The 23,553-nt window shown below is 35.2% G+C and overlaps 1 protein-coding gene across 5 annotated transcripts in view; it reads right to left on the reverse strand.

Annotated features, from left to right (window-relative positions):
* The window catches only part of NRG3 (neuregulin 3), a 394,717-nt gene that overhangs the window by 213,762 nt on the left and 157,402 nt on the right, over positions 1 to 23,553 (reverse strand). For all 5 annotated transcript variants that reach the window (XM_072039476.1, XM_027459942.3, XM_027459940.3 and 2 more), the window contains exon 2: positions 14,174 to 14,303. In XM_072039476.1, the coding sequence (XP_071895577.1) occupies positions 14,174 to 14,303 (130 nt within the window). The remainder of the gene's footprint in view (positions 1 to 14,173; positions 14,304 to 23,553) is intronic.

Genomic DNA, 23,553 nt, shown 5'->3' on the forward strand with positions numbered 1-23,553 from the left:
TTAATTGTTTTGTTATCAGCTCTAATAGATACCCACAATGAGAGATGTGTATCGCCCCTGAATGGAATGACTGGAAAGGTCAAAGTAACAGAGAAAGGAAAAAAACCAAGGCGTTCGCTTTTCCGGTACCATCTTTTTTTCCCCCCCTCTCTCTGTGTTGTGTATAATTGGAACCAACACTGCAGTACAGAGATAATACTCCTCATTGTGTCCATTTTAGCACAACTTTTCTTTATCACACTAGATAAATATCTCATTAATACGTTCTCTGCCAGACCAGCTGCAATGTCATGTTCTTCTGCTGCACAGTAACATTAACTGATTTCCTGCATGGAGCTTGAAAGCTAGTGCAGCATGCTGAATTACTTAGAAAACAAATGGATCATTGTTCTAATAGGATAAAAATTATATAGACCCTGGACAATACAGTAACATGAAGTTCCAATGACTTTGCGTTATCTTTTGGTTAATGAGTCATGGTGACACAGAAGCAATTTAGCATGAAAGTAGCGCCACATATTTATAGACAACATTCCCTTATACACAATTTCCCTCAGCATACAAAGACTTCAATAGTACTTGAATAAAAAACCTCCATGCTCACGCACCTATCCTCATTTAATTGTTATTTGCTTATTTATTCATCATATTCTAATTTTTGTTTCCTACGTTTTCTGCATCAGAGAAGTCCTCAAAGCTGATCGCCATATAGTAACTCTGCTGCCATATCCCTGCTCCTCAGCAGCAATCACCGACTTTACTGGTAAAGCTGCCTTACTTTTCTTATGGCTTTGGCAAGAGTAAATATTTGAAATGAACATTTTTCACTGAAAATTAAAAACAAACAAAAACAAACAAACAAACTTTTTTTTTTTTCTTTTGGTAGCATTTCCCTAGCATTATTATTGAAAACCTCATTTTTAGGACTTGGTCATCCTCATGGGCCCTATGAGAAGCTTCAGTCACAACAAGAAATTTAAGATGAAATTTGAGAATTCATCCAGAATACACTAGCAATTCAACACAGTGATGGTACTCTGCACTTTAGATTGTTCTCCTTGGGACTTCTAAAATGGTAAAAAAGCCAGAGCCTCTTCATTATCCAAATGCTATTGGAGGGGCTCATAGATAAAAAATAAAATGAGAATAAGGGGACAAAAAGAAGGGCAGAAGAAATGGGGCAGCATGATTTCAGTGCAGCTTCTGTGCAAAGTATCATTCCAATACCTTTAGCGTTCCTAAACCATGTAGATTCTGCTCTTTCAGGGAGGGAACTGCTGCAATTGAAAGTCCTTCCCAGGAGAATAATGGATATTAAGATATACATGGGTATGCAAAAAGCAATGTACATCAGGAACCTGATGAGGTCAGGACAAATTTCTTTTCACATCTAATTCACTCAGAAGGCTCTAATTAAAAATACAATAATCTTTGTAGAAAAACTCTATTTCCTATTTGAACTTACTTCAAAGGTAGGACTGTTGTAAAAGCTCTAACTCAGCAAGTCCAAGCTTTCGTTCATATGTTCATTTTTCTAGAAGAACATGCTGATTAATAACAAATCCATACCAAATCCATACTCTCCATATGGAGAATGCTTCCTTTGCACTCTCCATAACCAGTGTAAAAATAATATACCAGCGTTTAATAATATATGTAATAGTAATATGTTCAAAATACCTAGAAGAATTAAAAAGCAGCACTTTAACACTAGACTTGATGTTCAACAGTCACCACCAATAAAAAGGCATAATTTATATTGATTTGCTTGTGACAGTATTCAGAGATTTAAAATATACATATTAAATAAATTATTATGGGTCTAGTCAGAATTAAAGCTCTGCAGCTTTAAGACAAGCAATTAAATTGCTGTAAGTTTCAACAGAGATTTTCATCAGAGACATTAATAACCTTATACCACACGGATTTTCTGACAAGTGTTAAGTTTCCATACACTTTCATAAATGTTGACCTGTTTGCAGTCTTTTTGTTCCAACTTGCTCAATGTCAAGGAACACTACATGACCAGCACAGCATACTCATGGATGACAAGCGGTATGTTAAGCTGTCCAACAGTAAATAGGAAATTAGGATACACGTGGATCTTCAGCTTTGTTTATGATCACTTTGGAAAACAAAAGATGAGCAACACACAAAGCACCAAAACCAGAGCAAGGCATCTCTACTGTGGTTAATGTAATTTTGAAGGGAACAAAAAACCTACCTGATACCTAAGATTTTTTTTTTTTTACACATCTTTGTGCTTTAAGAGTTCAGTGAGAAATTTGAAAAAGGTGACCTTTTGATTCTGCCTTTTGTCCTCTTTCTGTCCATAACAGGTTTTACAAAGTTGAAATGTTTTTAGTAGTTAATGGCATGCAGAAGAACTCATCTAACCTATAAAGGGAAATGGGATTTGAAAGTTTGTTTGGAGTTTTGCTACACAAGTATAGTCATGACTGTTATAGTCACCATTCAGTATAAGTAACGGTCACAATGCTGTTGGTTTTCCTTTAAAAAAAAAAAAGTTGAAAAAGATTATCTAGAGAAAACCTAAAAAGTCCATTCAATACACAGAAGCCAAAATTGACTAAATAAATTCAAATTTTCACTGAAAACAATTTCTTATGAGAAAATAAAATTCATTCCCAAGAGCTTTTGAATTAAATATTCTGAAATGTTGTTTTATTTATTGCAGCCATTCGTTACCCCACATTTATTATTTTTAGCATTTCAGTTTGAAAGATTTCAGAGAACAGAAGTTTTCCTAATAATAAGCATTTTTATGCAGACTAGCCATCTGCGTATTTGACGAGTAAAGTATCAGTTGATCCTAATACAAGTCCACAAATACCAGTCAAACACAAAATCATTATTATTGCTAGAAGATTATCCACTGAATAGATAGTGTTAATACAAAATAAGCTTTATGACATGGTTGCAAAGTTAGCACACGTGAAAATGGAAAGTAAGCTTAGGGGCTATGTGGCCAATCTGCTAGCATACAGCAAGTAACAAGAATGAATCAGCTGTCTTTCTGCCCTACAGTGACAAAGTCCTTTGTCAAAACATTCTCAGTAGTTAAACTTAGTAGACTTGGAATTCAAGATTTGTGAAGCTCCATTCTTTAAGACAGACTGGAAAAGTTAGTCTCCAAGAAGCTACACTGTGTGGAGGGAGCAAGAAAAAATGTAATTAATCAGTAAAAGAAGTCACAAAGCAAGTAGTAGCATTTTACAAAGGGAAAAACAGCAACAGAACAGAAAAATCCTTCCAATGGATCACTGAAAAGATCCCTGAAACATATCTAGTAGCATTACAAAATACCCAGTCTTTCAGGGCAAATCAAATAAGCATCTATCAGAAGTTACCTGCCTGGGGTCACACGAATGACATCTACGAAATGACATCTTTCTGAGCCTAGTTTTCTATGACACTACTAGACATCTATGAAAGATGACAGAACTCTAAAGAGGAAAAAGATGAAACTAATAGTGGCAGTTGAAAATCTGAATTAAAAAGAGGGCATAGCAAATTTACATCATAAAAGACATCCTTTGTTGGTTTTATTCCTCAAGTGCATATTGCGTGTATTGCTTTCTGTGTGTCATCAATTTATTTAAACATAAAGTGATATATTAATTATATCACTTTATAAATTATATTAAAATATCGCTTTTTAGATTTTAATTATATATTAGTATTATATTCCCCTTATTAATACTGAATCTGCAATTTTAATATGAGAGATGCTTAAGAGAAATGTCTATTATGATGCCTACTGCCAAGACATTCTTCTAGTGCTCATCTTCAAAATCCTTCCTGTTTTAATGCGCAGGGACATTAGTAATATACTGCGGCACCAATACTTATAATTTTCGGTAACTCCATAATAAAATAGGAGTTTGCATTTGGACTCTGAAACAGTCTGAGATACTAGGAAAGGGTCCCATTCCACCCAGAGCATCTTTAAAGACACCAAAATACTTGAGTGTGTCTGGCCATGTTTTCCTTACTCAGTAATAACATACAACTTTTTCTCAAAGTAGGTCTACAGGATCTACAAATGTTGGCAAATCTGTAATCAATTTTATAGCATAAACTAACATTTATCTCTGCTTTTATTTCTTTCCTTCTTCCTTTTGATAATCCTTTATGTGAAAACATGGTCCTCTATGGTTTGAAAATTCAAAGAAACCGAAAGCCTTGGAGCCTTTTTTGTTTTTGTTTTGTTTTTGTTTTTTGTTTGTTTGTTTTTTAGTTGAAAAAGATAAAATAACAGCTTTCTGCCTCTGAATTTCCCACAGATCCAATTTGGATTTGAAGAGAAAAAGTCAAAAAAGTATGGTAGGAAGAACTTGTAGATAAATGGAAAAAGGCTAGATATTTAAAAATCATCTGATTCCATCTTGCAACACCAAGAATAAAGTATATAGCATAAATAAGAACATATATTTTCCGCAATTCAAAGTAAATTATTCACAACATTCTATTATGATGCGCAATGAAAATCTCAAATTTCACTCAACTCTAGTGTTCCGACTGAAATCAGTCTAGGATAAAATTAAGTACTTGTAAGACTGGTTATTTATGTTTGACTTTTAGAGGTGACAAGAATATTAGTTTCAGAAAACAAACCATTTAGAAGTCATTCTCATTCCTATTCTGATAATTACATTGTGAGGTATAAACCACAAAATCATATATGCAATCATACCAAAGTCTCAAATAAATATTTTTTTTGTCCAACAGCCATAACATTAAATAGCATCCATTGGAAGTTTTTTTTCTTTTTTTTTTTTTTTTCTGCAATATCCTATGTTTTACGTTGTCTCTCTCCTTCCCAAGTCACAAAGATCTTTAAATACCTAATTTCATACATCAAAAGTGCCTGTCAAGGCACTACAAATATATAAATATCCCTTCAATGAACTTCAGCCCTAGACTATAACAGATACTGTATCTGAAATAAAAGTAATTGAAAAGTTTCTGAAGAAAGGTGATCTTTATGCTTTTATTGCTTGTGAATTGGCTACTGTGGATTGAACTTGATTGAATAGCATCAAGAGTTCAGGGAAAGAGACAATTAACTGTCCTTTACTGAAATAGTGCCCTTGTATAAATTCTTCAAAGCTGTAATTCCCTTAATTCTCACTCCTTCCCATTGCAGCTGTGCAACTAAATGACATCATAAACATGCGCCATCACATACGAAATTGTGAACAGCAGGAAGGAGCATCTAAAACCTCTCCGAGACTGAGGATTAAAATTCCTCTAACGAATTTTGAAGAAGTTCACAGATAGTTGCTTTCAACTTTGAAACATCTGTACTGCTTCCATGAGTTGCAACTTTAGAACAGCAAACAGAAACAGCACTTGACAGCAGTAACGCTTCCCCCTCTCTCTTCTTTCAACAAGCTCACTGACAGCCCCAAACACTTGCCCAACTGTTTACCGATACCAACTGTTTACTGATACTACACTTCAGTGATGTCCACCATAATAATCCAGACTGCAAAGCAGACAAACAATAACATTTAGCTGATTTTTTATTTTCTTAACTTACTTTTTATATCTCTTTTGATTTATAGCAGGGGCTTGACCTCTGGAAGTAATTGCAGAGATATCTGTATTTTGCATTCCACTATCACATATTCTTCACATTTTAATAATTTAGCTAACAAGATTGCACGGGCACACCATAGCCATATTAAGCAGCCAGGCATTCGACATCAAATTCACATATTGATTCAAGTAGGGGTCAATTTATTACCCTAGTCTTGATGCTAGCCTTCTTCAATTGCATAATTCTTGCAAAATCTTTGGTTTGCAAAGTGGCTGAAGGCAAAAATGCAGCCCCAAATTCATTACAGCCTTCTGAAGATATCTCTGAAAACACTTTATATAAATCTGCTACTTAGTAGATACTGCTTCTAGGTGGCTTAGAGAATTTATCCCTGTATGCACTAGACCAGCTTCAAGGAGTTTGTTTCATGTTCAAATGACCAACTGACTGCTATGCAGTAAAATGGGTACACTATAAGAATCAGAATATTTACCTCTTTGCCATCACTCACAAATTACAGTTTACATTACCTTCACATCTAATCTACATACCTCAGTTTTCATAACAGTAAAAGATCCACACATTTTTGCCTCATTTCTCCCAATTCTATGTATTTAGTATGAAGGGTTTTGTTTGCAGAAGGATGCATGGAGGAAATGGGTGTTTTTGTTTGTCCTTCTTGCCTGGATTAAGCTAGAATACCGGTGGATTAAAATTTTGGTAGTTAGCATTTTGATATAGTTGGCATTTGTTTCTATTTAAATGACTCAATTAATTGTCCAGGGTTTATTTGTTCTCCTACTAAGATTTTTTCCAGTACGCCTTTTGGGAAAATGTCTGCAGATAGGATTAGATTGGAAATGCTATTCCTTCCCATGTACTTAAGACACTGGCAAGGATGAGAATTTAAATGAGAGATTTCAGATGTCTGCATTACACACTTCACAAATTCCTTCTTGCCTAAGGGAGGTATAACAACAACAACAACAAAAACCCTAAGTCATTTCCAAGTTAATTTAAAAGCAGGGTTTGGTGGCTGAATATTTACATATTTTAGCTTGAAGACAGATACAATATACTTGATTGATATTTGTGCCTATGCTTTAAGGTTTTCTTTTCTACAAATACTTGTGTATAGTATAAGCTATACATTCCTCTTTCCATTTATAGGCATTGGAAGGAGGGTAGGGGAAATCAACACACCACAACTCATAAATTGATTGAATATTCCCTTGTTCCTTTGCAGGGGAAAGCTTTTACCATTTGTATTTTTCCAATTTTCTGAGTTTACCTCTTCATATTGTATTTCATGTTTCAGACAGCATGTACTACTGAGTAATAGTCTTCTGTAGGTCACATAACTTTATTTCCCTTTAGAATTGCAAAACAGGAGTCAGGTTAGAGACGGTTTCTTACATTTAAAAATCAACTTTCTTTATGGAAGTTTGTGTTTTATACTAAATGGATTTGAGTCCTCTCTAGCAGTGTAGATTTGCTGTACAATCAAGATGCATTGCTAACCAGTAATGACAAGACACAGCTTCAGAAATGTGTAGGCACAAGAAGATGTATGTGGTGACAAAAATTTAAGGTTCCACCAGCGTTAAGTGTGCTTGCTGGTGAGATATGAGAATAAATGCTAGTGCAGCATTGCTTCCTAGTCTCCCACTTTGGTGACAAATCAAGAAATCCAAGAATTATTAGCAGCCATAAGGAGAGGAAAAAAAAAAAAAAAAAAAAAAAAAAAAGCAGTTGCTCATTTTGCACTTCTCTCTACCAAAATTCAAGAATTCAAGATTATAGCCTAACTCTTCCTTAAGCCAATCACAGGGGTCTTGCCAAATTCAAAGGGAGTTGAACTGGATCTCTTCCTCTTTCACCTCTCCAGATATGATAATTTACAGAAAGCTTCCAGAAAAATCTTGTTTCACTTGCATTACTGGTAGTTCTGAGAAAAAGCACTTCTCTTATGTTTGCGACATAACTGCACGTACTTAAAGAATTAACAGTTTGATTTGACAGCTATTATCTATGAATTATAAACATACAGCTTTCAAAACATGTGAATGCTCTTAAAACAGGTGTTTAAAAAAATATGCAGGGGCTGTGCCATTATCTTTGATTTCCCATCCTTTTTGTTAACTTAGATTAATTGCTTAGTATTTTGGGAAAAAGAAATGAACTCCAGAATTTTTCAGTCCTCTGTGGTGATACATGTTTAAAAACATATGCATTCTCTTAAGGTTCAACATTAACTTTGGCTGTTTCTTCTTTATTGCTTCCTCAAATTTCTTCCTCTTTAAGAATAAAATCTGAATAAATTTTCCATACATGACAAAAATGGACTACAAATTTTATTTCTTATGAATATTTACTTAAATCAAATGAATAACATAGGTGAATGAAGTTAAATCAGTACAGAATTAAAATATCTGTGCATGCATTTCATGTGTACAGTACTGTGGCTTTACTTTATTGCTCTGACTGGAAAAGAGCATCTTCCTCAAAACCTGAACCACGATTATAAGTTTCACAACTAAGGAAGACTGAAATAGAATGAGAAATTCATACAATTGAGTTTTTCAAAGGAAATAACTAGCAAATCTGGCTTACAGTGCTAAGCAGAGAGCAAATACAGACTGAAATACTATTAATACAAAGTATAGCGTCTTGATGGAAGACCAAAACTAAATATAGAGCTTTACTTCATTTCATATTTCTTTTTATTGTAAAATTCATTTGTCCTCTCCAAAATAGGAAGACTAATGCAAGCTTACTTCAGAAAATGGTTAGGAAAGATAAACGGATAATAGATATTTTGCCAGTGACTTCTCTGGAGGAAAAAAAAATCATCCAAAACTTAAGAGATATTTGAAGGAACAGTACTATATGAACAGCAACAACAAGTAATCACTGATTTATTGCAATACTCAAGAACTTAAGCATGTGCAGAAGAGTAAATTTTAATAAACACATAAAGGGAAACATTTAGTATGACATTCAAAATACAGGCTGTTACACTGCTGCATTAAAATACCAAGTTTTTCAGATATTTGAAAGTAACTCAACTTCATAATGTTTCAATTTGCATATATATGTATATATTTCAAGCTGACTAATTTCTACAGCAGAAGTTATAGAAGTTTGAAGAAGGTAAATATCTGCCAAGTGCAATAATCTAGGGGAAAATTTGTAAATAAAAAACCCACTAAAATGGAGTGTTGAGATTGTTAAAATTAATCAATAATTACGGTACTTTGACAAGAAGCTTTCTTGAGAGCCTCTATCCTCTGAATATTAAATTATGAAAGCATTAATCAGGTGTTATTGAATACAACCATATTCAGTGTGTATCACATAATACGGTTACACTATTTCACTAGGGAAGTTAAAAGACTTTCATTTGTTTTTGTGAAGTTTGTACATGTAAACACAAGCTTCACATTAAGAAAAAACATTATTTACTGAATGATTATACAACAATATCAGACTTGAAGGGTCTTAGTTTTAAAGAACTGTTACAAAATCAGTAAGAATATCTGGAAAAGTACTGTTTTTATGCAAGTGAATGTTAGTTTTTGGTGTGATCAGGCTTGAATCCTGATTAACTGGTTCTATTTAAATTAGCTCAAATCTTAAGATATTAATTATGTATAGTTTCAGATAAAGTAGTAAAAAAAAAATCACATCAGATTGGATAATAACAAAAACTTATGATTCTTAGGTAACAAGTATGAGTCCTACAGATCTCTTGAACTTTGCACCATTTCATTCTCAGGTTTAGAAACCAGATTTCTTCACAGTTCCTGTCTAAAGAGATTTGTAAGGATAAAACAGGTACATGACAGCGAAGCCATGCAACTTCTGTCCATAATTTCAAGGGGCAGGAGCTTGAAAGAGCATTCACCAAACTGATGTGGTTTTTTTCCACTTTTTTTTTTTGTTTATTTGTTTGTTTTTGGGGGAAAGGAAAAGAGGTATCTAAAACTAGACCAGAAAAATAGAGGCATTCCAATGAAAAAGGGAAAAGGGAAAAATTCCAGATTTGTTCTTAATATTACTTAAAGAAATAAAGACTTACTTGCTTTTTGTTAGTATAGTCTTGACTACATCAATATAGCTGAGCAGATGGTACCCTTGGGATGCACAGACTCTGCAAGAGACCTCTTAGCCAGAAATTCTGCAACTTGACTTTTCACAAGCCTGAGCTTTGAGAACTATCACAGTTGCAAAGCTTGGGGCACACAGGTAGATTCACTTGAGCTAACAGAAACAACTGCAGTGCTGAAGGCAACCAAGAGTTTTAGAAGTGCTGCTGAATAAGCATGTGATGCAATAGTAACACAATGTGATACCTATATTAATGTGATACCTATATTAACACAATGTGATACCTATATTAATAGTAACACAATGTGATACCTATATTAATGTGATACCTATATATACCTATATAGGTATATATATACCTATATATATTACCTATATATACCTATGATTAAAATCATAGAAGCATAGAATGGTTTGGGTTGGACCTCAAAGCCCATCCAGTTCTAACTCCCTGTTATGGGCAGGGACACCTCTCACTAGACCAGGTTGCCTAAAGCCCCATCAAGCCTTGCCATGAATACTTGAACACATGAACACTTCCAGGGATGGGGCATCCACAGCTTCTCTGGGTAACCTGTGCCAGTGCTTCACCACCCTCTGAGTGAAGAATTTCTTCCTAAAGAAGGAATGACCTATGCCCTGATCAGAGCTGTTCTAATTCCAGTCTGCTTGATATGTTTCTCCTGCTTTCAGGGACAGCAAGGGCTGCACCTGAATTACAGTTGCCACTATGTGAAAGATCAACAATAAAAGCTGACAGTATGTAACAAGCATTTATACAAATTGGACTTTCATTAAATGGAAATTATTCCTTTGTGTCTACTAACAGATTTTAAACATAACTGAGCAATGCTGGTATCACTTCTTCATCAATGAGTGTAAAATGGAAATTTTTATGCATAAAATTGAGTAAGAACACCAAGCTCAGAATTCTTATCAGAACTACGTCAACCCATACATTGTCCTATGGAATCTGAAAACTTGGGAGCAATAACCAGTGTTGTCCACTTTGGATGTATATGCACAATCCGCTGTATTTACATTAACAAGGAATAGCGTTTTCTTTGCTGTGCATTTGTGAATCTACTCTTTCAAAGACTTTCTGCTTTCAGAAAATACACTCAGATTTTTTACTGCTTTCTTCATGAAGGAGAGATGAAGGACAAGAACGAGTGACAAAAGGAATATCTCATCCAGCATACTCATATGGATAAAAAATACATTAGAGTTCATTGCTACTCCAAGATTTCCACTGAATACACAATAGTCCTAATGGCTTCTTTTGGAAGAGAAATTTAACAACAGAGCAATCCTCTACTCCCTTCAAAAGTCTTAGCCACTCATTCATCCAGCGTCTTGCAGTCCTAAATGGGTAATCAGAAGGAATGAAGGGGACTAAAAGACTAAAAAGAGATAAAATGGTAGAAGAATTAACTCAGAAACAAGGGGGGGGGGGGGGGGGGGGGGGGGGAAGAAGACACAAAATGATACAACAAAGCTTGAGATACAGTCTTTGAAATAAAACTATACTTTTTTTTTTTTTTTTTTTTTTCTCCTGGTAAAAGCTGCTTTACATAATATCCAGTTAAACGGTGACGTGTCAGTATTGACTGTGTGCTTGATTTGTTTTGTGTAAATAGCAATGAAAAGCACCCTCCCAATCATTTTAAATTCTCAAGAAGGCAACAGGGAAGAAATTTCAACATATGGAAAAGCTAAATATCAAGTTTCCCTACTGTTGACCTACTCTATCCTTAAAAAGAACTTGTGTTAAACCATTCACAAAAATAAATACTGAAGCCACATGTTTAAAATAGCACAAGAGCACCCAGCATATCTCATTTGTTACACAACTGTCACTTTCCATCCCCAGGCTTTTTTTTTTTTTTTTTTTAAACACAATATTTCACATATATGTACTCATACATGTGAAAGAACAAGAATGATTGTACAACTGCCTAAGCACATCATCTACCACCACTCTTTCAACCTGACAGAGTGGGACTCAAGTTTTCTGCTACATCAAGATCTTCTGTCTGCAGCTGTTCCACATGGCAAATTCCCATTTCAGTAAATTGGTGCTCTGTTCCCAGAACAGATGCAAAATCAAACTCTTAATGAGAATACACAATGCCGCTTGATTCTAAGAACAAAGTATCATTTCACACTCTAAATCTTCATAATTCAGTATTCAAATGATTCTTTTAATTGCAGGGGGAATTCCATAACCCTTTCATTCTCAGGGAAAATTACTTTTCTTCTAGTTAAAGGACAAATCCAGTACACTAACATTGTATTTTTCTGTATGAGTACATTCTAGCTGCTATTTCAGAGCATGGTTCTAAGCTGCAGATAGAAAAAACACCTGCATCCTGCTCATTATGGCACTGGTCATGAGGAGATACGCAATCTGTTACCGAGCTAGATACACAATTTGAAGGTCAAATTAAACAGTTTCTCTTCAAACTGGACATCATGAAAATCTGATTCTAAATAAATTGCTCTAAAAGTGATTAACGACATACTTAACAGTAACATAAAAGTGATTCTGAATGAGCTGCCACTTACACTTTTCAAGGTCCTTAAAAAATTAAACGAAGCATTATAACTAGTTTAATCACCTTTTAAATTTTACTTGTCTGATTTTGGTGTATGAATTTTTATGTCCATATACACATCTTTTCATGTCACACACTTCAGAGTACCCACTGAAATAAACAGATGTTTAATTCCCAGAGAATATGCCGGCATCTGAAACTTGTACAAGCGATGCAACTCTGCTACGTACCAGAGCTAACAGATTCACAAATGAGATACCTGTATTTCCCTATGGAAAAATAACATACAAGAAGGTGATAAAAAATTTTGTTTTGATGCAGAGAATGAAAACACAACATTATGGCTTGCTTAGTTAAGGGTGGAAGCCTGGATGGAAATCCTCTAGCCTTTAGTCAGAATGTGGCATTAGAATCACAGTGAATAAACAAGAATTTGGCAAATGCAATGTGAAAAATCTTGAAAATCAGAAAAAAAAGAGACAGAGCTCTTATGAGATAAACTCTTGCAGATATGATAGCCTAATCCATATAATTTACTAGACATTAACTAAATTCTGTGCACAGAATTTTGTGAATAAATTTAAGCCCAATTCTTATGTTAGTTTCTTTCTGCTCATGTAAATCTATCAGTTTTGCCCAGTATGAGTTTTCTGACAATGAAAAATGTTTAAATATTTGAGTGATGTAATTTCCTTGTTCAAAGTTCATGACACTTCTAAGAAAGATTGAAATCACCCGCTTAATTTGAGAAAACAATACCTGTAAAGTTTTATGATGGAAGTTGAAAGGACAACATTTTTCCATAGTCAATGACTCATAATTATTAATTTAGTAAGCATGCCATAAGAAAACAGAAAGCAAACAGGGAAAATGATCACTAAAGTGCATACAACTGAATGGGAAAAATCGCCAGCAGAGAATTTAAAGTAAAATCTCAAACTAGGCACAAATCATTTTGTGATTTTCTTTTCTTGAGGGACCAACCTTCAGCTAGGTCTCAAATCACTCAGTAAAGCTTCTGAGTGTTCTCAGGCAGTTTAATCGTTTATACCAAAGATAACTATACTATATTTGGACTCTCAGTTTAGAATTTAAGCATAAATACATCCACTGTATGCGAAACACAGTAACTTAAAAGTAGAATAAAACATTAGAAATAAAAGATTTCATTTGTACCACTTCTATGTAAATGATTGTTTTATGAGTCCAGGATTGAGTCCAATGATTGTTTGAGTCCAGGATTTTTTTTCTTCTCATCTTTAAGGTGTTAAAAGTACTCCTTCCGCATAACAATCCCATTTGCTGGCCTCTACACCTAGAGAAACTTTGGCAATCTCTTTTTTGTTTCTGATATTCTTAAATATACATTCAAGATGTTCATAGATATTAACAGAATTTGTTTGGTATTATATTAGCAGAACAGCTATCTATAGCAGGTTCAGATGGTCATCACAACTCATTTTATCTGTCAGTAATTAAACTAGGAAACACAAATTCTTAGAACTGCCAAGTGAACAACTCTTCCCCTCTCTTACTGAACAGTGCATACAGCTACTGTTAAAGCTGTACTTTGAGTGCACAAAGTAAAGAAATACTACTGGCATTTAAAGGAACACAAGGCTATCGTAAGTAAAAATTCATTCTTGCTTGTATCATTAGACAATAGAATATTGAAGATTTATCTATAAAAGTAATTAAAATATATCTATAAAAGTAATTAAAATATTGCTTTATGTAATGTTTATTTTTATTTATAAATATTATCCAGAAGCCCCCCCCCAAAAAAATGTTAAGCAATCAAGTGTAAATAAATTCCAGTGCTTTACATCTATAAAATTCTAATTTTTTTTTTTTTTTTTGGGCTGTTGTCTCCCCAGGACAGAAGATCAGAAGATTAGATTATTATTATTTTAAACAAAAGACTTTGCAAATGACTTACCGGCAGTGTTTATGTGATCCTGTTAAGGTTTCAATCACAAAGCATTCCCCTTCATTGAGACAATATGCAAGATCCTTGTCTTTGCATGGCTTAAAGTGCTCAGATCGCTCAGTGGAGTACGTTGTAGTATCTGTGGAGGACAGAAAAAAAAATAAAGGTAAAGAAAAGCTTAAAGGCTAAACACTGGATGTTTTTAAATTTGATCGAAGTAATGTCCATAACATCAACTGATCAAGACAGTCTAAAGACTGTGCTGATAGCATCAGCACAGGGCAAGCAAATTACAGTACGACTGTAATATTATTGGCAGTAGGACTTCTTAAAAAGATTCACAAAAGGAATCTTACATTTGGAAACATTACTGAAAAAAAAAAAAACTACAGTGAAGCAAAGCTGCGTACAATTTCCAAACACTTCCCATTTCTAAAAAATAAAAGCACCTATTTTTTCCTACTACTCTGTATTTTTAAAATGATGACTGCTAACACTTCAAGAAATTAATGTAGTCATCTCCTGTTACTATGTATTTTTAAACCAGAACAATAGATAAGATATTTTTCATATTAATAAACCTAAAAAGGACTTTAAATTATATAGTTTTTTCATGAAAAATAAGGAAAAATAGTTAATACATTAACAACCTGAAAACCACACACAAACAAAAGCCACTGCGAAAGAAAAAAACAAAGCCAAAAACCTACAGACAACACTAATTTGATACACCGGTCACAAAAATTGGCCTAGAATATAAACAAAAGCAACATGCTATAAACTGTTTCATTTCAGGCATACCTCTTCTATAGGGTCCCTCTTCTTCACTCCACAACATAATTCCAAAAAGTGCATTGCACTTTAGTCTGTTAACCATCAATTTGGAATACATGGTTACATAGCAAGATCTGAAATAGCTTGCCGGCATGTCATGGTGAACCACTCTTCCTGCCTTCTACTTTATTTAACTAATTCAATTGGATTAATCAACAATAAACTGATATTTTCAGAGGAAGATGTCTGTCATCATTTTAATTCTCTTCACTAAAGCCAGCGTTTTCTAATGATGTGTGATTTTCTAAGTAGACCATGATTTCTATAGAACCATGGCTTAATCTTCATATACATGCCTAATTTCCAAAACTTAAATTCCTTCTCAAATTGCTGGGACAGGAAGAAGGATATATACTGAATATATAAATTCATATATTCAATATATACTGAAGTTGTAAGAGAACATTTCACCCATACAGATCATCACAAGCTGTTCTGGTACTGTCAAAGGAATGAAGCTATATTTGATGCACCTGGAACTTGACAAACCCAAAATTATAAAAAACACATTAACTTCCTTTTTGCTTATAACTAAAACCAAAGTAAATATCCACCAAGGTAATACCAGGTTGAAAAGTAAAGCACTGAAATACGAGGACACCCATAAATACAACCGAAGAGGATACTTTACAAAAATGTCTTCATTCCAAAATGCTTGCAAAGTAACTGTGTATTCATTCGTAGAGTATTTTAATGAAAATGATTTTATACTGTTTCTTTGTTACCCAACTTAAGTGGAGGAAGATTAACAAATTTCCTTTGAAAATAAATATTTGCATATATACACACACATCCTAATCCTCATAAAACAACACTTTTTCCCAGAGGGAAAGTATTTTAGTTCAAAGCTGTCAGTGGAGGGGGGAAAAAAATCCACAACTGGAAATAAACAGTCTTCCTTCAAATGTTTACACAGATTTAGAATGAAAGGTCCTGCCATTTTCCCTGCTACTTTGTTGAAGATGATGCACATTGGCATCTTTCAGAGATGCAACATAGTGGAGCTAACAAAAACATTACAAGCTATAAAAAACTGCTGCCTTCAACGACTGCAAGCCAGCCCTGTATTGAAATGTATCAAAATGAATTTTTGAAACAATATGAGATGTTCATAAATGCAAACAGTGCCAAGAATTTCTGCTGACAATGCCAGAGTGATCGGGTTTTATATAACAAAAATATCTTCAGGTAGAAAGCAACACCCAGTTACCTTTTTAAGGTCAGTTTCATAAAGTAGCACTTACATCACCACTGCCAATCTGCACAATATATATAGTGATGTATACACACACACAACTGTAATTAGATATATTTCTATCCCTTTTAAATAAGGAAGGCTGGAGATAATATTATTTGAAAGCACTTGTGATAATTACCAAAGGTAACTAGAACTGTTTGATGAGCAGCATCTCAACTCGATACAGCTTTTGAGAACAGATCACTTATGTTTGTCAGCCTGCTCTGAAGAAACAATCCGTGCAAATACCTTTATGAAGGTAGTTGCATTACACAGACCAAAGTAATCTGAACTGTCCCAAAGGCCAGCAGGAAAAGAAAGGAGGCACACAGTACTGCAAAGCATGTCTTTGAGGTGGTGATGTGCTGAATTCTCAGAGCATGCTGCTTAAAGAGCAGGATGCTCCTTTTCTACTGTAATTAACTCAAAAATGCCTTGCCAAGGTCAGCATTTTAAAGTTTTAACTTAAATATATTCTTCAGAGGTTTTGTACTATTTTACTTTAATCACTTCCCTGTTCAACGTTATTTAAGACTAAATCAAGTCCCCAGCAGAAACTGGTGCCAATTCAGCAGCTTCAGAGCAGAGCTAAGGCTGAGCACATGCCATTTTACAATGACAAAAGTGCCAGTGAAGACTTCATTTTTGGGGGCATTAACCCAAATTCCACAAGTAATCAGGCCTCCCTACTGACCTACGCTGCAACCACAGTGTGTCCAGGCAGCGCAGCAAAGCAGCCCTTCTGAGTAGGCCTCTGCCAGGCCAGCAGCAGAGGGAAATGGTGCTCTGTCCCTGCAGATCCATGAACAGGCCTAAAATTGTGGTGCTTTCTTCTCCCCACTCGGGGTTCAAGCTTTCCTTACAATGTTCTGAGTTCTGCAGGTGGCTTTCAAAGTAAGCACAAGAGTTGTAGAATGAGGTGATGGTGCAGACAGCTCCTCACGACAGACCTGGAAAGCTCTTCTTAGGTTGAAAGTTACATATTTTTTATTTATTTTTTTTATTATTTTTAAAGAATGCAGTCCCATTAGAATTCAATTTTAAATTACACAATCTTGTCTCAGAATATTTGTGCCAGCCAAAACAACTTGATGTGAGGGGAAACAGCCCACATACAGCTGGTGTCCAAACTGCAAAGGCCTGAGGAACGGGCGGGCGGCCAGGCTGCAGGGCAGCACGCAGAGCCTTGTGCCACCCTTCTGCTCCTGGGGGCAGCCAGGCCTTGCTGCTCGTATTTTGCCAAGACAGACCTATGATCGCTTCCCTTCGAAAGGGAATTCCAGAAAAGGGAATTCTCAACTTTTAAATATTTCCCATATTCAATAATGCGTTCATTTCCATTTTGTGAGCAGCAATTTAAGGCATGAAGGTTAACATACGGAGGTCTTTTTACTCTCACATGTAAGGTGATACACAGGCACAGCTTGGGTTTCTACTGGTCAAAAAATTTTATCACCTTTTTTTTTTTTTTTTTAAAAAAAAAAAAGGTCAGCATTTTTTTTAAAAAAAAAAAAAAAAAAAAAAAAAAAACAATTAAAAATTGATATCCTAAAGAACACTGGAGGATTTTTATTTGTTTATATTTTCTTCTGGATACATTCCCATACACGATATGCGAGTTTTCTGAAAGCTTACAATACTGCTGCTGTTTTCATTTCATGTTGCATTCATAATGAAACATTCTTTTTCCCCAGTATCCAGCTTCATCAAATATTGAAAAAAAGATATCTAAAAAAATGTTCTAAACAGAACTACAGAAGGAACAAGACAATGGATAACACTAGAGACAATCTAGCTTTCTTGATTCCTTTTCCAGTAAATCCTACCATCTATTTTGCTTTTTCTCTTTTTATGACTGCTACCACACCCTGAATTGACATTTCCATGGCACTGTCCTTCAGAAGCTTACTAAGTATCCACCATTTTATTGTGAAGTTAGAATTTCTTTCAAGGATTCTTTTTTTATAGGCTATAAAACCTAAGCACTCACAAGATTACTCGTACAGCCCCTTAATTTATTTCTAGTCTTTCTGTGTTGGTGTCAGACCCAAACATTTATAGGTAACAACAGGAAACCTCTGTTATGCATTCAGATGTCCTTGAATTCAGTACATAAATGCCAATAATCCATAATCCTTTCTGGTCTTCCCCTCCCAGTTTTTCTTTTTTTCTTTTAATTGTCAAGTACCCAGGTGTTTCGTGTAAAAACAGCAGGGGCCATTGATTTCTGCTGGAATCTTTCCAACTGAATTGGAATAACGAATTTCTAGACACTTTTGCTTTACTTTTACTGGCTCACTTAATCAACGAATCTTTATGTATGATTCCCCTACTCAAAAAACAGATATACCAAGTCTCAGATGCCACTGTTTGATCAAACGAACAAGAACTCAGTTCAAGTTTGAAAGGAAGGCTTCAAAATCCTTCATTTTGTAGCATGGAGTTGGTTGGAAAAATTAAGTTATTTGGGAATGTTGAAGAAAATTTCATCAGCAAATTTTCAGATTTTGTTATGGTCTAAAGAGGTGTTAGTGACTTTGTGTTTTATTGTTCTCTCATTTATTTCAACATGTTACACTAGCACAGGACGGCTCATTACAGCTAATTTATTGAATGATCGTCAAGGCATGATATGGATACTATCTCCCCACTTCAGAGTACCAGATTCGTTGTTTCCAGTACTGTGTTCTGGTATTAATAAGCCGAGACAAATGCAAGAAAAGAAAGAACAAGAAATTTAAAATATCATAGAAAATAGTAGCATTCATGGAAGCTATTCCTATGTAGTTGTAGTAGAAGCAACTGTTCCCATCCATCACTCCTGGCTCACCACATTCTGGCTTTAGAAACACACGTTACTAGATACATAACAAGTGAAAATAAGTCCTCCACACTACTTTTCAAAAATACCCATACTGCATGCACCTCCTTGTAAACACTTTCCAGATACACTGCTGTCACTGCCAGAGAGTGAACAAAAAAAGCAAAAACAAACAAACAAAAAAAAGGTAAAGGAGCAACAAAAAGATTATGCTTACCCTCTCTGAAGATACAAGTGGCTGGGCATGTAAATCTCATAGCTTCTCTCATCATAGCTTCACTGACTAAATGCATGTATGGCAACAATTTAGTCTGTTAGTACCAAACAGTGTTTAAGACCAAAATACTGCTTAGAAAACACTGCATGTTTTGACTACCATTGTACATTATCAGCTTTACAGATTTAGTATCAACTAATTTCCTTTTTTTTTTTTTTTGTTGTTATTCATTTGTAATTGGTCATTTCTCTGAAAACCTACAAAAGCAAAATACTAATTTTAAATCACTGATCCCATTTTAAATGTACTACAAAAAAGTAAGCCAATTACAGATAACTGGATTACCAAGCAATTCCAGTTACCAAAACAAAAGCTACTCAGAAAAAGCCCCTTCTGACACTATATTTTTTTATATCATTACTGCAGTCTACAAAGAAGATCACATAAAAGAGAATTTAATAGCATACAGAGTATAATATTTTTTATTCAGCGGAGTCAACAGCAAAATATTTACAATGACTGTATAAACAGGATTCCATGCAGTTCTTACAGGATTGTGGAGCGATTCTCATGGTATTTTATAATTATGTGGTAGCTCTGCTGGAAAGGGCCTTGCAAAGCAGAACAAAACATAAACAAAGCCAAACACAGAGTGGTTTATATATTATTTTGTCTACTCACATGCCCTGAATCTTAAAAACGTATAACCTAAAATTTTTATTCCCATATTTTTAGACATAAATGAAAAGGTGGCTGGGGGAAAGATACCAAGCCCCTACCCATGACAATCATTAATGGAATGGAGGACTTAAATATTACTTGGTAAGGGTTGTTATGATGTAACCTAAACTCATGGTAACTCTTTACAAATATTGGCAACTAACTCAAGAAAAATCAAGACAGACTCATTTCTAATGCAAAGAAGAAATCTTCCTTTGTCAGTCGTAACTGAACACTAATTGCCTTTAGCCATGGGAGACTGCTAGGATAATTGAATTATGATAAATTATGAGCCAAAATATAAAAATATCTACAGTTCAAAACTTTCTTTTTCAAAGGAAAGGGTCCCTGTTCTAAATGTACTTGAACTGCTTTCATGATTCATCTACAATTAAAACCAAAACCTTAATGAAAATATAAAAAATATTTTACCTCACTTCAATAGTTTCCCATTAACTTGCAATCAAATCCTGAATGCTAATTATTCAAGCAGCCACCCCTTAGCTATTTTTGCCAGACAAAATTTTATTTAAGCTAATAACATTTAAGAGGATTTGACTGCATTGTGATATTAAGTGAAATTGTACTATAGATATGGAAATACTTGGAGCTTTTCTACTACCCTTCAGATTCAAATGCAAGAATCTGCGTAATTTAGCAACAAATTGAAACAGCAACAGATGCATGAAAGCATCCTCATTTATAGTAGTTGGCGTAACATCCATATTGTGGAAGTACTCAAAATCGTTATCAGTAAGAGAAGGTCTAAATGTTTTTCCCTTGAGTTTAATTATATAAGCAAGTTCACATGGTATTAATTTAGCTCTCCAAAGACCTTTCTGTGAAATTTCTCTGTGGTTAAAAACCAACCTCCACCCTTGAACAGACTATACTTCTGTCCCGTATCAGCAGAGCAGCATCACAACCACTATTGCACAGGAGCAACAACTGAAACTTTCAAAAGGTACAAGAAATTATTTTTTGGGGGGAAAAAAAATAAAAATCAGCATGCGTTCTCTGTCAGTGACTCCGAAATTAATTCTTGAAGTGTGACCTCATTACAGAAATAAATGATATTCACATTTTCCACATGTTATCAGCTTGAAATCACAATACATGCGCACTAAATCATAGCTTGAAAATATATTAAAGGATTTTCAAGCCACTAGTGTATTATTAGCAAAATAGCATGTGCTATTGGAGAGCTGCTTGATTGCTACAAACTTCTTATCTACTAAACTATTTTCACAACTTGAAAAAAAAAAAAGCCAAAAAGCCAAGATAACGTATGTAAAAATGTCCACCTAATGGTATCTTGCAACTGAAACTCAAAAGAAGAAAATGAAATAAAGCCTGCACCACTTCAAAATTTATCACCTGGTCATATCTATCAGAACTTAAATCCTGAATCATGAACACCAATGAAATGCACGTAAGTACGTGCAGAATTGCACATCAGAGGCTGCATTCTCCTGTACAGCTCAAACTGAAATCAGCAAAAGCTGAACAAATGGGAGATGACTCAGGAAAGAGCCCGTGGGACACAAAAGGCCAGGATTTTTTCAGAAGTTCAATGTCTAGGAGAGCAGCAACAGAAGTGACTAAAACTCTAAAAGGTTTTAGCATTCAATGTGAAGAGTTATTTTCAAAATTGAGTCCTGACAGTTGTGATGGGAGCTCTAGGAGCAGAATGCTTTTGCCAATCAGCCATGTATTCAGGAGTCTTTTTGTGGAACTTCTCATTAATTGATGTGGAAAAAAAATCACAAAGGAACACAGTGAAGAAGCGGGGTTGACCTACTGTCCCCCACCAGGGCTTTTCTCTCCTTTGCTCCCCCGATCTGTCCCTTCCATCTGACTAGCTGTACTTGCACCACTAGAGAAATCAAAAGCCTGTATGGCGTCGTTGCACCAAGAGGGGACATGGATTTTGCTTGCTTTGGATGTGAAAACAGCTTAGGAAATACTGTCCAAGAGATGGAGAAATAAATATAGTAAAATAAAGTGACTTGCAGACCAGTGTAAACGCAATAGAGTAAATCAGAAGACTTTTTCAGGGGTGCAAAAAAAAAAAATCTGACGCAATCAAAGCCATGAGAAAAACAGAACAGTTCTGCATAGGTTACAAGATGCTAGAAGAAAGCAAGCATAACATCACATCTGGGGAATCTACAACCATCAGCAATCTGCATTGAAAGAAATAAATCTTTGTGTACAAAACCTACAGTAAAGTGCATCAGGAAGTTTGTGATGAAATATTTTTCATTTAGTTTGGGTACTGGAGAGACTGTTAGTTTGGAGCTACGGTTAATAATTATTTATCAAGAACAGCAATAAAAATGAGAAGTAAGTTGCCTTAAATCAGAATAATTTTCTTTTATTTTTCATGCTCACCTTCAAGTGATCTCAAGAGAATTCAAATCCCATTGCTTAGGAAGGGCTGTTACTTCTAACTGGATTTGGTTGGAGTTCCTCATAAATAATTGAAGCGCTTCAGAACTTTGCACTTTCAAATCTGGTATATTGAAATGGAAATATTTAAAAGGAAATGCAAGAAGTGCAATGATCTAAATAACTCACTGAAGTACTAAAATGGTGTTGCAATCATTATTATACACAGCAGAAAAATAAATAAATAAATATATATTAGTGCTCCAAATACTTTTCTTTCTCACATCACAACTGTCTTCTCTCTCCTCATGCTGGCAAAGCAAGGACCAGAGGAGAGGAAGATGATGGCAGAGACCTGGGATCTTGATGTCTGTGCTGCTGTGTGCAGGCAGTCCCTCCTGCACCAACCCTGGAGGTAGCAGCGCTGGAATGAGCTGCGGCCCACCTCCAGCTGATCCCACACATGGCTCTGCCTTGTTCCACGTTGCCTGATTCCCATCACAAGTCACATCCTTGATCTGGTTTGTTCTTCTAAGAAAAGTACACTAGTACAGTGCCCCAAAGGTCTCCTAAATCATATTATTGCACGGACTCTTGGATTCTTTAAGCCCAGCACTGAAACTACTGCCTGCATTTCTCTGCCAGGAAGCAGGTGGGAGCCCTGGCAGAAGGAGAAGGGTACACAAGGGGGAAGAAGAGGCAGCTCTCTCACTATTCCTGTCAGTTTACACAGTTCAGAAGTTCTGGATCCCCTTCCCAGCTGCCCCACCTGTTCCCACCTCACAGGCAAGCTGAGAAGTTTAAATTAAGTCTCTGACATTGCAAATTCCTAACCCTAGCTGAAAGCTCCCAAACACTGATCCAGTCTCAGCTCCTGGACCTTAAGCGACCTGGCCTTTATCAGCCTTTGCATGCTGCCACCCAGCATTTGCTTTGCTGCCCTATCTCCAAATCAAGTTATGCCCCCAAGGCTGAGAAACCTCCAACTGGTTCTAAGGCACATAACTGATGCCTGAGAGTTTCTTAAAGCAAAAATATTAGATGTAAAAATGAATGACTTCTGGCTTGTCTGCAAACTTAACCCATGAGTTTTTCCACAAATGGACAAATAATTTTAACTGGAAGGTATCCAGCTCCAAACCGGGCTCATTTAGTAGCGGGTTTTAGAG

The sequence above is a fragment of the Anas platyrhynchos genome, chromosome 6 (genome assembly GCF_047663525.1).
Source record: "Anas platyrhynchos isolate ZD024472 breed Pekin duck chromosome 6, IASCAAS_PekinDuck_T2T, whole genome shotgun sequence".
Taxonomy (NCBI): Eukaryota; Metazoa; Chordata; class Aves; order Anseriformes; family Anatidae; genus Anas; species Anas platyrhynchos.